The sequence below is a fragment of the Caretta caretta genome, chromosome 6 (assembly GCF_965140235.1).
Source record: "Caretta caretta isolate rCarCar2 chromosome 6, rCarCar1.hap1, whole genome shotgun sequence".
NCBI lineage: Eukaryota > Metazoa > Chordata > Testudines > Cheloniidae > Caretta > Caretta caretta.
In genome coordinates, this window is record NC_134211.1 from 11,232,256 (window position 1) to 11,244,775 (window position 12,520).

The following is a 12,520-nucleotide window of genomic DNA, read 5'->3' on the forward strand; positions in this document are numbered from 1 at the left end:
CTCGTAACCCAGTAGTCGCTCCAGGCTCCCAGGAGCCGGTGAGGCAGGGAAGCAGGGTTCCCAGCATTGGTAGGCCCACTCCAGGGCTGCGTCGTCACCCCTGAGCTGTGTACATGCAAGGAACCCATTTCTCCTCCTGGAGATAACCCCATTGCTCCAGCCCCTGGGACAGAGAGAGTCCCCACCTGTCCAGGTGGGCTGCATCAGGGTCTCTTGGTTAAGGGAACTCACAGCACGCATGGCCACCCTTAGCTCTGCCTGGTTGCTGTACCCATCGCGGGGGGCTTTCCTCAGTCCATCCACAGTAAATCCTTCACATCCTCAGCTCCAGCAGGGCACCCACCCCGCCCCACCCCACACACACACGCCAGGTGCAGCATTTGTGGGGCATTTCCCTTTGCAGCTGAAAACATTATCGTCCCTTTGGCCCCAGCTAGGGTAACCAGATAGCAACTGTGAAAAACTGGGACGGGGGTGGGGGGTAATAGGCACCTATATAAAAAAAAGTCTCCAGAATGGGACTGTCCCTTTAAAAACGGGACATCTGGTCACCCTAGCCCCAGCGGTTCATTCAGGCCTTGCCAGGCTGTTTCCATTAGAAGCAGAAATGGGGGCTACGTGTCAGGGCTGTTCTTTGGTGCAATCCCATTTCTGCCCAAAGAACGCAGCCAGAGTCCGGTCCCCTGTGCCCAGCAAAGAAACAGGAGGCAGGTCCCTTGCTCAGAAATCCAAGGCTGCCCCTCCAGAGAGCTCCCTGCCCAAAGGCAGCCCAGTCTCTGCTTCCTCCAGGGCCCCACTCTCTGCTGCATCTCTTGCAGCCTGGCTGCTTTTTCACACACAACAAATCAGTATCCCCCCTTTGCCCACCCCCCACATTTGCAATCAATCCCAGGAAAGCTCCTTAGCTTGTGATTAGCTTTGCCATGAGGTTCATTGCCTTGGACAGTGGCTTCCTGGTGTTTCCAGCTACCACTACACAAAGGGACATTTAATGGCTCCATTCCTTTGGCCTGAATGACAGGTGCTTAGCACAGCCATTGACTTTAACCAGTTCTTTGACTTTCTATAGATCAAAGACACGTTTGTTGAAAGCCACTAACACCTTCCAGGGTAACAACATGGACACAAACAGAGACACCCCAGGGAAGGCGCCCACGGGTAGCGACACAGGCAAGACGGACTCCAAAGCTGCTGGGTGAGGGGCCGAGTGCCGAGAGACACCAAGCACTGTGGGTCACCTCAGCTGTGGGGTGCAGAGCCGAGTGGGTGGGCTAGCAGGTTTAAGACTTGGGGCAGCCAGACCCCCCCCCACCACACAAAGGGGGCCCAGGCCAAGCCCTGCTGACTGAAGCAGGGTTAGGGCCTAGGAGGGCAGTGGCAGCGCTGGGCTCTTGCGCTAAGTCACCAGTCCCTGCCCCTCCGAGCATCTTACTGGGGAGAGCACCCAATAGCAGAGTCTCCTCCCAACCAAACCAACACCCAGCACAGGCCAGGCAGGCCCATCCTCACACTGACAGCAGGGAGCCACGGGCCACAGGCCAGTAGGGTCACACCTGTGTGGGACACTGATGGGAGGATAAATCCGTGCTCTGAACAACTGCAGGACAGAGCTGGGATAGAACCCAGGAGTCCTGGCTCTCAGCTGCCCCCAGCCTCTAACCACTAGACCCCACTGCCCTCCCCAAGCCAGGAAAGGACACCAGAGCCCTAGCCCCCAGTCCCTGCCACCAGTCTAACCACTAGACCCCACTCCCCAAGTGAGGCTACAACCCAGGAGTCCTGGCTCCCAGCCCCCCGCTCTAACCCAGCAGACCTGCCTGTCCCCTGCTCTTACCCCCACTCCCCTCCCAGAGCAGGGAAAGAACCCAGGAGTCCTGCCTCCCAGCCCCCGCCGGCGCTGACGGCTCTAGGTCTCTGCCCTGCCCTGGGAGGCGGGGGGTGGAGCCGTGGCCGCGTCACCCGGCAGGAAATCACAGCGCGTGAAGGGCCACAAGATCCCACCCCTGGTTCAGCCCCGCCCCAGCCCAGCCAATCACCTTCCTCCGCCGGAGGGCCGGTGCCCAATCGTCATCAGCATGGCGGGAAGGGGGCGGGGCTGTGCCAATCCCAATCCCAACAGCCGCGATAGGTACGTGGTACGGGGGGGATCCGGAACCGGGGGCGGGGCCTGTTGCAGGGGCGAGGTGAACAGGTGCTGGGGGCGGGGTGAACAGGTGCTGGGGGCGGGGCCTGCTGCGGGGGCGAGATGAACAGGTGCTGGGGGCGGGGCCTGCTGCGGGGGCGAGATGAACAGGTGCTGGGGGCGGGGTGAACAGGTGCTGGGGGCGGGGCCTGCTGCGGGGGCGAGGTGAACAGGTGCTGGGGGCGGGGCCTGCTGCGGGGGCGAGATGAACAGGTGCTGGGGGCGGGGTGAACAGGTGCTGGGGGCGGGGCCTGCTGCGGGGGCGAGGTGAACAGGTGCTGGGGGCGGGGCCTGCTGCGGGGGCGAGATGAACAGGTGCTCGGGGTGGGGCCTGTTGCGGGGGCAGGGTGATCAGGCGGTGAGGCCGGGGCTTGCTTCATGGGGCGGTAGGGGGCAGAAGTGGGTTGTGGGATTGTGTCCAAGTTGTGGCTGCCACCTCCCCCCCCCCGCGTCCCTGATTTCACTGAAATTCCCAACCTTTGGGCCCCTCTGGGGTTGGACCACTCCACTCTCCATTTGCACCCCCCCGAAGGGGGCAGACCCCCCCCCACTGCCTGTGCCCCCCCGACAGGGGTCAGGGTTGGGGACTGTGGGGATGGGCATGGTCAGAGGCTCAGAGGCCGTGGGGATGGGCAGGGACTGCAGGGGGAGCGGGGCTAGGGGCTCAGAGGTTGTGGGGATGGACAGGGGATGCAGAGGGAGGGGGTTAGGGGCTCAGAGGCTGTGGGGATGGGCAGGGGCAGCAGGGGGAGCGGGGCTAGGGGCTCAGAGGTTGTGGGGATGGACAGGGGATGCAGAGGGAGGGGGTTAGGGGCTCAGAGGCTGTGGGGATGCGCAGGGGCAGCGGGGGGAGAGGGGTTAAGGGATCAGAGGCCTTGGGCATGGACAGGGAGTGGGGATTAGGGGATCAGAGAGTATGGGGATATGTAGCGGATGCAGAGGGAGGGGAGTTAGAGGCTCAGATGCCATGGGAATGGGCAGGGGGAAAGATCAGTGGCCGTGAAGGTGGGTGGGGGTCAGCGGCTGTGTGGATGAGAGTTGGGGATGGGGGGGGACTCTGGGTCCTCCCAGGACAGGCTGACCTACCCCCTCCCAACCAGCATGAACCCCTATGTGGGTTTGGTGAGCAGCCTGCGCGCTGCGTGGCTCACGGGGAAGACGCGCACCGCTGAGCACCGGGTCTCCCAGCTGGAGGCGCTGGGCCGCTTCCTGGATGACAAGAAGCAGCCTATCCTGGATGCCATGGCCTCGGACATGCGCAAGGTGAGCCGGGTGGGGCTAAGCCCAGCGCAGGGCAAGTGGGGGGCAGGTCTCCCTGTAGGGAAGCGTTGGAGGGGGAATGGGGGTCTCCCTGGGGATCCCCCACAGCGCAGTTAGCAGGGGGTGCACTGGGGACTCATCTGCCTAGGTTTCTGGCCCACCCTCCTACCCGCAGGATCCGAGGGCTCTGGGTTGTGCATTACGCGAGGTGACTGCAGCATGTGGTCCCCTCTCTTCTCCCCTGGGGGCGGGACTGTGTGTGCAGGTGGGGGTGTTTTGGTAGGGTCTAGTTAAATGTCCTTGCTGCTCTGGGTTCTGTCAGTGAAGGCCACTGGGAGCAGCACCTGGCCCTTGGAGGGGAAGGCTGGGATGAACCGTAGTTCCCAGGACAGTTCGTTCCCTGGGCTGTGACCGGCCCCGGAGGAGGCTCTGTCTCCTGCACAGACCAGCTTTGCCTGGTGGCAGAGAGTCCCCCTGGCCCAAGGAGTGGAGCTGTCAACGCCGGTCCCCCTCCCTGGGCTTTAGGCTCTGTTAGATACGCCGGGCCCAGGCCATGGAGCGCTGAGACGCGCCCGACCCAGCCCTGGTCTCTCTTGTCCATGGGGCACCAGTGCAGGGCGAGATTATGGGGTGAGGGCTCCTGTGGTGCTGAGGAGATGTGCTACGGTGACTTGCCCCAGCTGGCATTTCCTGCGGGCGGGACGGCTCTGTGCCCAGGCCTGTCGCGTTGCTTGGGGCCAGCTGGGAGGTGACAAAGGCAAGAAGATCTGAGGCCAGGGATCGCCTACCGGCATGGGTCAGCATCTCCTGGCTGCCCGGAGCTGGCAGAAGGCCTCATGCGCCCAGGTGGCTGTGTGAGAGTCTGGTGTTGGCGCAGAGTCCAGGCACCACTGGCCCGGGGACCGCACTGACCCATGAGGGGTCCTTTTGCCAGGGGAGATGGCACTGCATCTGCCCCCAGCCCCGTGAGCTTCCCCCAGCTGGTCCTATCCCTGCCCCACACCGCCCCCAGGGTCTGTAGTGGTGAATGGGCAGAGCTGTGTATCGGGTGGGGGGGTCCCTGATGGGTAGGGGTTGAAGATAACGCTGCTCTATGCCCCCAGCCCCGCTTGGAAGCGGAGCTCTCTGAGGTCATGCTGGTCAAGAACGAGGTCAACTACGCGCTCAACAACCTGTCCAGCTGGATGAAGGACGAGTTTGTGGTGAAGAATCTGGTAATGGGGAGATGCGCCCCCGGGGCTGAGCTGCGGGGATAGGGGAGGAAACACACCCACAGGTCGAGGCCTGCGGCGGGTGGGAACAAGCATCCAGGGCTGAACTGGGACGTGCCCCCATGACCGTGCTAGGACTCCTATCCCCACGGGCGAGTTCAGTCCCCCCCTGGACCTGGGACCTGTTCTGCCCAGGTCCTGATGCCGAGGCCTCCCCTGCAGGTTACTCAGCTCGACACGGCCTTCATCCGGAAGGAGCCCCACGGCGTGGTGCTGATCATCGGGCCCTGGAACTACCCCTTGCACCTCATCCTGGTGCCCCTGGTTGGGGCCATCGCTGCTGGTGAGTCGGACCTAAAACTCCAAAGCCTGGAACCTGCCCCAGGCAAAGAGGTCCCACCCCCAGCATGGTGCCCAAGTGCTCCAAGGCAGGGCTCCTGACCCAGAGCCTTGCCCCAGCACCAAATGAGGCTCCTGGTGTTTTCTTGGGGGGCATATCCTTGCAGTGCTCCCCAGTGGTGGGTCGGGGTGCTGCGGCAAGGCCCTGGGGAGGGGAGGTGTCTGTGCTGCTTAGTGATGTCCCGCCTGCCCCACCAGGGAACTGTGTCATCATCAAACCCTCCGAAATCAGCAGCAGCACTGAGAAGCTCGTGGCTGAGGTGCTGCCCAGCTACCTGGACAAGGTAAGGAGCTGCCCCCTCCCCTGGCACCATGCCCATTTGTTCCTCAGGCGCTGAGCCACTTCTTCATGCCTAGCACCATGCCCAGCCCCCTGCCCCAGCCTCCCACACTCAGCTATCCTCTGTGTTCCCCAATACCTCGACCACTGCATCCCCACACCCACTGAGCTGCTCCCCAGTGCCCCCTTCCCCCCCAATGCCCCGTCAGTGCTGGTAGCCAGAGTGACGGGGACAGGGCCACAGGGAGCAGAGAGGGGAAACAGTACAGTAATGGGCAGGAGTGGGGCAGAGTAAAGGAGGCAGGATGAGGATCACCCCAAACACCCTCCCCTCTCCGATTGCAGGACTGCTTTGCTGTGGTGACTGGGGGCCCCGTGGAGACCACCCAGCTGCTGGAGAACAAGTTTGACTACATCTTCTTCACTGGTATGTCCTGAGTGGCCCAGCCCTTCCCATGGTTCCCTCCCCTTCCACACCAGAGGGCACTGTCCAGCCCCACTCACACACGTCCTCTGCCTACCCTCTCCCAGGGAGCTCCCCCCAGAGCCCATTGCCAGGGCCCACACTTGGGGCCTGGCCAGTGGCTCTGGGCCCCTCGGGGTTCTCCTGACTGGGCCAAGAGGAGGCTCTCCAGGGCTGGGATCCCAGCTGAGTGACTCTCCGAGCCCTGAGGCCCCTGAAGACTGGGCCTGGGAGTGACTGGAGCTCCCAGCCAGATGCAGGGTCCTTCCTCCTCCTGGGCGAGGCCGAGGCTGCCTGCATCCTTGGGTGGAAGAGTGGCAGGTCTGTGCCCTGACGCATCTCCCCAACCCCCACAGGCAACCCCCAAGTGGGCAAGATCGTGATGGCAGCTGCGGCCACGCACCTGACGCCGCTGACGCTGGAGCTGGGGGGCAAGAACCCCTGCTACGTGGCTGACGAGAGTGACATGCAGAATGTGGCCAACCGGCTGGTCTGGGGGCGCTGCTTCAACGCGGGGCAGACCTGCGTCGCGCCCGACTACGTGCTGTGCAGTGCGGAGACGCAGGAGAAGCTGCTGCCCGCCCTGCGCCACGCCATCACCCAGTTCTTCGGCCCCGACCCCCGGGAGTCGCCCGACTTCGCCCGCATCATCAGTGACAAGCAGTTCCAGCGCATCCGGGCCCTGCTGGGCAGCGGGCGCGTGGCCATCGGGGGGCAGACGGACGAGAAGGAGCGCTACGTCGGTGAGGGCCCTGGCCAGGGTGCGGGGCTCTGGGGGACCCATGGCCAGGGAGCTGGGTTCTGGCCTGCGGATCCAGGGGAGCCCTGATGGTGGAGAAATGAGCGCTGGGAGCTCTGGTGGCAGGGCAGGGCCTGTGGGGAGCTCCGGTGCCAGGGCAGGGCTGGATGAGGGCAGACCCATGGCAGATGAGGGCTGCCATGTGCCCCTGTGCAGTGAGTGATGCCCCCTCCCCACAGCCCCCACGGTGCTGGTGGACGTGCAGCCGTCGGAGCCTGCCATGCAGGAGGAGATCTTCGGGCCTGTCCTGCCCATCGTCACCGTGCCCAACGTGGACGAAGCCATCGCCTTCATCAACAGCCGGGAGCGGCCACTGGTCGTGTACGTCTTCGCCGCTGACAGCAAGGTGCAGGGCAGGGATCTAGGGTTAGTTCTGCCTCAGGACTCATGCTGGAACCGGCCTTTCACCCATTTACTGCTGGGCCAGTGCAACCCCCCGCCCCGACCCTGGGGCCAGTCTCCACAGGAAAATGGCTCTGCTTTGCACCCCAGGTCAGCCGCCCCCCATGTGGACACTCTTGGCTGGGTTCGGGAGCAGATGCACTGGACTTAGCTCCAGTAGATTGGGAAGAGGCCAAAGCTGAATCCCTGTGAAGCGGAGTGAAAGCGTCCAGACGGGGGTGGTACTGTGAGACTGTACGACTGACATGAAACCAGCCCAGGTCTCTGTCAGCCGTGAGGACACAACTGGGGCCCTTCAGGGGTCCGCACAAGGCCCCAGCCGCAGAGTCACCCTCTGGGCATCATGAGCACAGTGCGTGGCACTGGCTGGTGGGTGGCAGAGGCTGCCCTGGTGCCTGTAGCCCCCTTGCTTCTGTGTCGGACGGTCTGACTGTCCTGGGCGAACACGTGGGGCACCACCCTGGTGGGAGAAGTGGGGAGGAGCGTGGCTGTTACAAGGCGAGGGCTGAACTGCACCTGCCTGGGCAGTGATGTAACCGCATGGCGAGGGCAAGGGGGCAGGAGAGGACGGGCTGGAGAACATGGCTGGGCTGGGTAGGAATTGGAGAGACGGCCCCAGTGTCCCAGACCCTGCCCCGGGCCTGGTCGCCCTTCCCAGAGGGAAGCAGCTGTGTGGGAGGGGCTCCTGGCCAGCTGATGGGGTGGCACCCACCCCCAGCTGCCCCAGTATCAGGCAGGAATGGGGCTCCCTCACTCCCCATCTCTGCTTCCCCCCAGCTGGTGCACCGGGTGCTGGAGCGGACGAGCAGCGGTGGTTTTGGTGCCAACGACCCCATAATGCAAATGACACTGCTCTCACTGCCCTTCGGTGGGATTGGTACGTCTGGGCCCCCAGCCTGCCCCTGTGCCCTGCCCCCCAGCCTGGGGCCGAGCCTCTGGGGGGCTGCTAGATGCACAGCCTGTGGAAGGGGCCTGTCTGCCATGGGGCTCCTGGAACAGGCTGTGGCACGTCGGGGCCTGGCTCTAATCAGCTCCAGCCATCACAGCCCGGAGCCGTGCAGCCTCCCACTGCTGACCAGCTGCCTCCAGATATCCGGGCTGGGAGCAGGGCCCAGTGTCTCTGCCCAGGGCATGGTGCATACACTGGGCCTTGGCTTGGGCACTGGGACTGCACAGAGCGGCCCACGGACACGCTGCTTGGCTGCATCTCCTCCGATGTGACCAGGGCCTGCAGCTATGCCATGGCTGAGCTGCGCTGTATGGGCAGGGCCTTGTGGGCTGGGATCATACTGTGTGTGTGGTGGGGGCTCAGCCCCGTGACTGAGCCACGCTGTGTGGGCAGGGCCCCGTGGTCAGGGATCATACCGTGGGGGGGGGTGTGGCTGGGCCCCGTGACCGTATTGTGGGGGGGGGATGTTTGTGGCTGGGCCCCATGACTGAGCCACGCTGCATAGGCAGGGCCCAGTGGGCAGGGCCCAGTGGGCTGGGATCGTACCGTGGGGGTGAGCGCGGCTGGGCCCTGGCATGTGCCCGTGTCCGAGCTCTGCTCTATTTCTAGGGAACAGTGGGCTGGGCTCGTACCACGGCAAGTTCAGCTTTGACACCTTCTCTCACCACCGCGCCTGCCTCCTGCGCAGCATGGGCCTGGAGACCATGAACTCCCTGCGCTACCCACCCTACAGTGAGCGCAAAATGGGGCTGCTATCTTCTGCCTCCGAGATCAAGCGCAAGGGTACCTGCGCCCTGCTGTGACGGGAGTGTCGGGCCCAGCCGCCCAGCACCGTACAACCCACAGGCTGCCTGACTGCCATGGGGGGAGAAGGCCTGGCTGACCTTAGGAGGGTCCCTCCAAAGGGGCTAAATAGTCTTCATCTGACTCCTTCATCTTCCTGGGGAGAGGGGCACAGCTTCTTCCATCCCATCTCTGGGAGCTCCTGCCCCTCCTAGCCCAGCCTCTTGCTTCCCCATCTCCAGCTGCTTGGGTAGTAGGGAGAGAGCTTCCCCTGTGTCTCCGAGCTGCCCCTACCCCACTGCCCCCATGGAGACAGATGCTGGGAGGGGGGAAATGCCCAGGGGGCTGCCTAGGAATGACCCCTCCAGGCCAGGTGTCTGCCCCACCGGGGAGACATGTAGGCCCTGTAATCCAAGTGGTGCCCTCCCACACTGGTGCCCCCCCAGGCTGCTGCTGTGTTGCCCAGGAAGGGCAGTGCCATCCTCTCAGTGCATGTTTGGGGAGGGTAGGTGTCCCGGAGCCGAAGGACCCTGCTCCAAGGGGGACGAGGGCCACAGGGGCAGCAAGGGCAGCTAGCAACCCAGCCTGCTCTCAGGGAATCACTCCTGCCTCAGACATGCCCGCTGTGCTGGCTTATCCTCATTCTCCCATCATGCTCTGTGCTCTCTGCCCATCGCTGCCTTTGCCCCCTGCTCTGTGCTTCGCCCTGTGTAGATTTTGGTTTAGTAAAGACTCAGCGTTGAACTCGCCTGCCTGGTCCTGCAGGTCCTTCGCCCTCCCTGGCTCTGGCTTGGCGGGCAGCATAGGTGGGGCTGGGGTGAGGGCACCAGAGAGGGGACTAGGCACAGCAGCCAGCAGGGCCAGCGTCACCCCCTGGTCTTCTCCCTGCTGCCAAGGAGCAGCTTGTGGGAGAAAGAAAGACAGGGAGCAACAGCCAGCATGGGGGAGTGGGGGGAGCCCTGCGAGTTGGGATTGAGGGGCACTAGCAGGCAGGTCTGTGGGTCAGCATTGAGGGCACTGGCATAGCTGGGGGTAGGAGGAGCCTAGGGATGGGCCAGCAGGGAGCTGAGGGTCAGGATTGAGGGCTATTGGAAGAGCTGTAGGGGGAGCCCAAGGCTGGGATAAGAGGGGGCTGTGGGTGGCCCCAGTGGGCTAAATTTAAAGTGTGCATTAATTTTCAAGTGGCCCAAGGCAGCTCTTCTGTTCTTCCCCATGGCCACAGCTCAGTGCCTCTGGGGCCAGGCACTCGAGGGCGAAGCCCCTGAGAGCTGGCTGTGGGCTCTCTGGGCAGTGGGGGTGTGAAATTCCTTAGCAGGGCCAGCCGCAAACCAAGGTTCCTCATGGCAGAGCTGGGAGTAGCCCCCGGGTGCCCAGGGGGACAGACTGGGTGGCTGAGCCCTGCAGCGCAGACTGACTGTGCCACATCGCTGTCTGCGTACGCGCAGACGTAGCCCCTCAGCCACACATACCTCCTTGGGCCCGAAACAAAACCCACGCCCATGAGCCCTGGCAAACAGCGAATCCCACGGGCCAAGGCTGGGTCCCCTCTGCTGTGGTTGACCCGCACAGCCTTTGTTCTCATAGCTGGGGCTGAGGGGCCCAGGTTCAAAGGCTGCTTAGGAGACCCCCTCCCGTTTTAGTGCACATGAAGGAGTTTGTGTTGTTCCAGTTTCCTTTTCATCTCACCTGTGGAATTGGCCCAGCGAGAAGAAGAGGGACTGACCCGCCAGGAACTGCTCCTACAGCCGCTGGGCCAGGGTATTCCACTTCAGATGGGCATGTGTCCTCATGCACAGTGGTAGTGTCCAGTGGGGCCATGACCGTGCTCCATAGATGAGGACACAAAGTGCCTCACCCATCCCCCCGCCTAGCTAAAAACAGCTCCCATCACCTCACCCATCCATAGGTGCCAACTCCTGCTCGCACCAGTGGGTGCTCGACGCCCCTCTGCCCCCGGCCCCGCCCCGACTCCACCCCTGCCCTGCCGCCCCTGCCTCGACTCCATTCCAACCCCTTCCCCAGAGTCCCTGCCCCCTCCCTGCCCCTATTCCGACTCCTTCCTGAAATCCCCGGCCCAGTCCCACCTCCTCCCCTGAGCATGCCACGTTCCTGCTCCTCTCTGCTCCCTCCCGGAGCTTGCTACGCTGCCAAACAACTGTGGCAGCAAGCGCTGGGAAATAGGCGGAGGAGCAGGGATGCGGCACACTCGGAGGATGGGGGGGGCGGGGAGGGGCTCTTGGCTGCCAGTGCATGCAGAGCACCCACTAATTTTTCCCTGTGGGTGCTCCAGCCCTGGAGCACCCACAGAGTCCGTGCCTATGCACCCATCCCCCTCCACCCAGGCTGACAACCCCCATTGCCTCACCCATCCTGCCTTGTCTAGCCACAACCACATCCCAGTCCTTGTCCCCCCTTAAAAACCATTCTGAATGAGATTTAGGAATTGTTTAAAAACATTTCATTAGATATCCAAAGAAGTCACAATCCAGAAGAAAGACCACACTGGCAAAAAAAAACAACCTAACTTAGAGGGAAGTGAAGTCAGTAATAGAAAATATATAAAAAGAAATGGAAGACAAGGCAGTTTGATAGTAATGGATAGAAATCAGAAGCTAGGAATAGTAGAAAAATGATAAGGGAAGCAAGAGGACTCAAGGAAAAATCCATTGCCAGCAGAGTTAAGGACAATACATTTTAAAAATGTACTAGAAACAAAAAGAATCATAACATGGTATCAGTCTATTGCTAGTTAGAAATAGAATTGTCAATAATAATGCCAGAAAAAACAAAAGTGTTATATAAATATTTCAGTTCTGTATTTGGGAAAAAGCTGTATGATGTAGTTGTATCATATGATGACTCTTTTCATTCCACTAGTATCTCAGCAGGATTTTAAACAGCAGCTACCAAACTTAGACATTTTTAAATCAGCAGGCCTGGATAACTTCCATCCAAGAGTTTTAAAAGAGCTGGCCGAGAGAACTGCTGGACCATTAATGATATTCAATACATCTCAGAAAATTGGGGATGTCCCAGAAGACTGGAAGAAAGTTAATGTTGTGCCAATAATTAAACTGGATAACCTGGGTAATTATAGGCCTGTCAGCCTTACAGCAATCCTGGACAAGATAATGAAGCAGCTGATATAGTAACCCATTAATAAAGAACAAAAAGAGGACAATGTAATAACTGCCCATCAACATGGGATTATGGAAAATAGATCCTGTCAAACCGCCTCATATCTCTTTTATGAGATTACAAGTTTAGCTGATAAAGGTAATAGTATTGATGTAATAGACTTCTGTAAGGCATTTCACTTGGTATCACATTTTGATTAAAAACTAGCATAATACAAAATTAACTTGTCACACACTAAATGGATTAAAAACTGGCTAAATGCCATATCTCAAAATGTAATTATAAATGGGAAACTGTCATTGAACACGTGTGTTTTGGGGGGGGGGTGTCACCCAGGGTTCAGTTTTTGGCCCTATGCTATTTAACATTTTAATCAACAACCTGGAAGAAAACAAAATAATTGCTGATAAAGTTTGCAGATGATGCAAAGATTAGGGAAGTGGTAAATACTGGAGATTACAGGTCACTGATACAGGGTTCAAGCAAACCATATTCATTTGAATATGGCTAAACATAAATGTATACATCTAGGAACCAAGATGGCCACACCTACAGGATGGGGAACTCTATCCTGGGAAGCAGTGACTCTGTGAAAGACTTGGAGGTTGTGATGGATAATCAGCTGAACATGAGCTCCCAGTGCAAGACTGCAGC

The 12,520-nt window shown here is 60.5% G+C and overlaps 1 protein-coding gene across 6 annotated transcripts; it reads left to right on the forward strand.

Annotated features, from left to right (window-relative positions):
• The first annotated feature begins 1,118 nt into the window (after positions 1-1,118).
• On the forward strand, positions 1,119-12,085 carry ALDH3B1 (aldehyde dehydrogenase 3 family member B1). Of its 6 annotated transcripts, none has more exons than XM_075129215.1 (10): positions 1,119-1,195; positions 3,283-3,445; positions 4,546-4,656; positions 4,876-4,996; positions 5,251-5,336; positions 5,678-5,759; positions 6,152-6,538; positions 6,774-6,940; positions 7,774-7,873; positions 8,555-12,085. In XM_075129215.1, exons 1-10 carry the CDS (start codon positions 1,119-1,121, stop codon positions 8,746-8,748), a joined length of 1,488 nt encoding a protein of 495 aa, XP_074985316.1. In that variant the 3' UTR covers positions 8,749-12,085. The 6 variants fall into 6 exon arrangements, with proteins under 6 accessions (XP_074985316.1, XP_048710011.2, XP_074985315.1 ...); XM_048854054.2 differs by lacking the exon at positions 1,119-1,195 and adding an exon at positions 2,043-2,128; XM_075129214.1 differs by lacking the exon at positions 1,119-1,195 and adding an exon at positions 2,168-2,191.
• Positions 12,086-12,520: the final 435 nt, after the last annotated feature.

Coding starts and splice junctions, on each gene's coding strand:
- ALDH3B1 (XM_075129215.1), top strand. CDS start 1,119: ATGGACACAAACAGAGACACCCCAGGGAAGGCGCCCACGGGTAGCGAC. Junction 3,446..4,545: donor TGGCCTCGGACATGCGCAAG/GTGAGCCGGGTG, acceptor CTATGCCCCCAG/CCCCGCTTGGAAGCGGAGCT. Junction 7,874..8,554: donor ACTGCCCTTCGGTGGGATTG/GTACGTCTGGGC, acceptor CTCTATTTCTAG/GGAACAGTGGGCTGGGCTCG.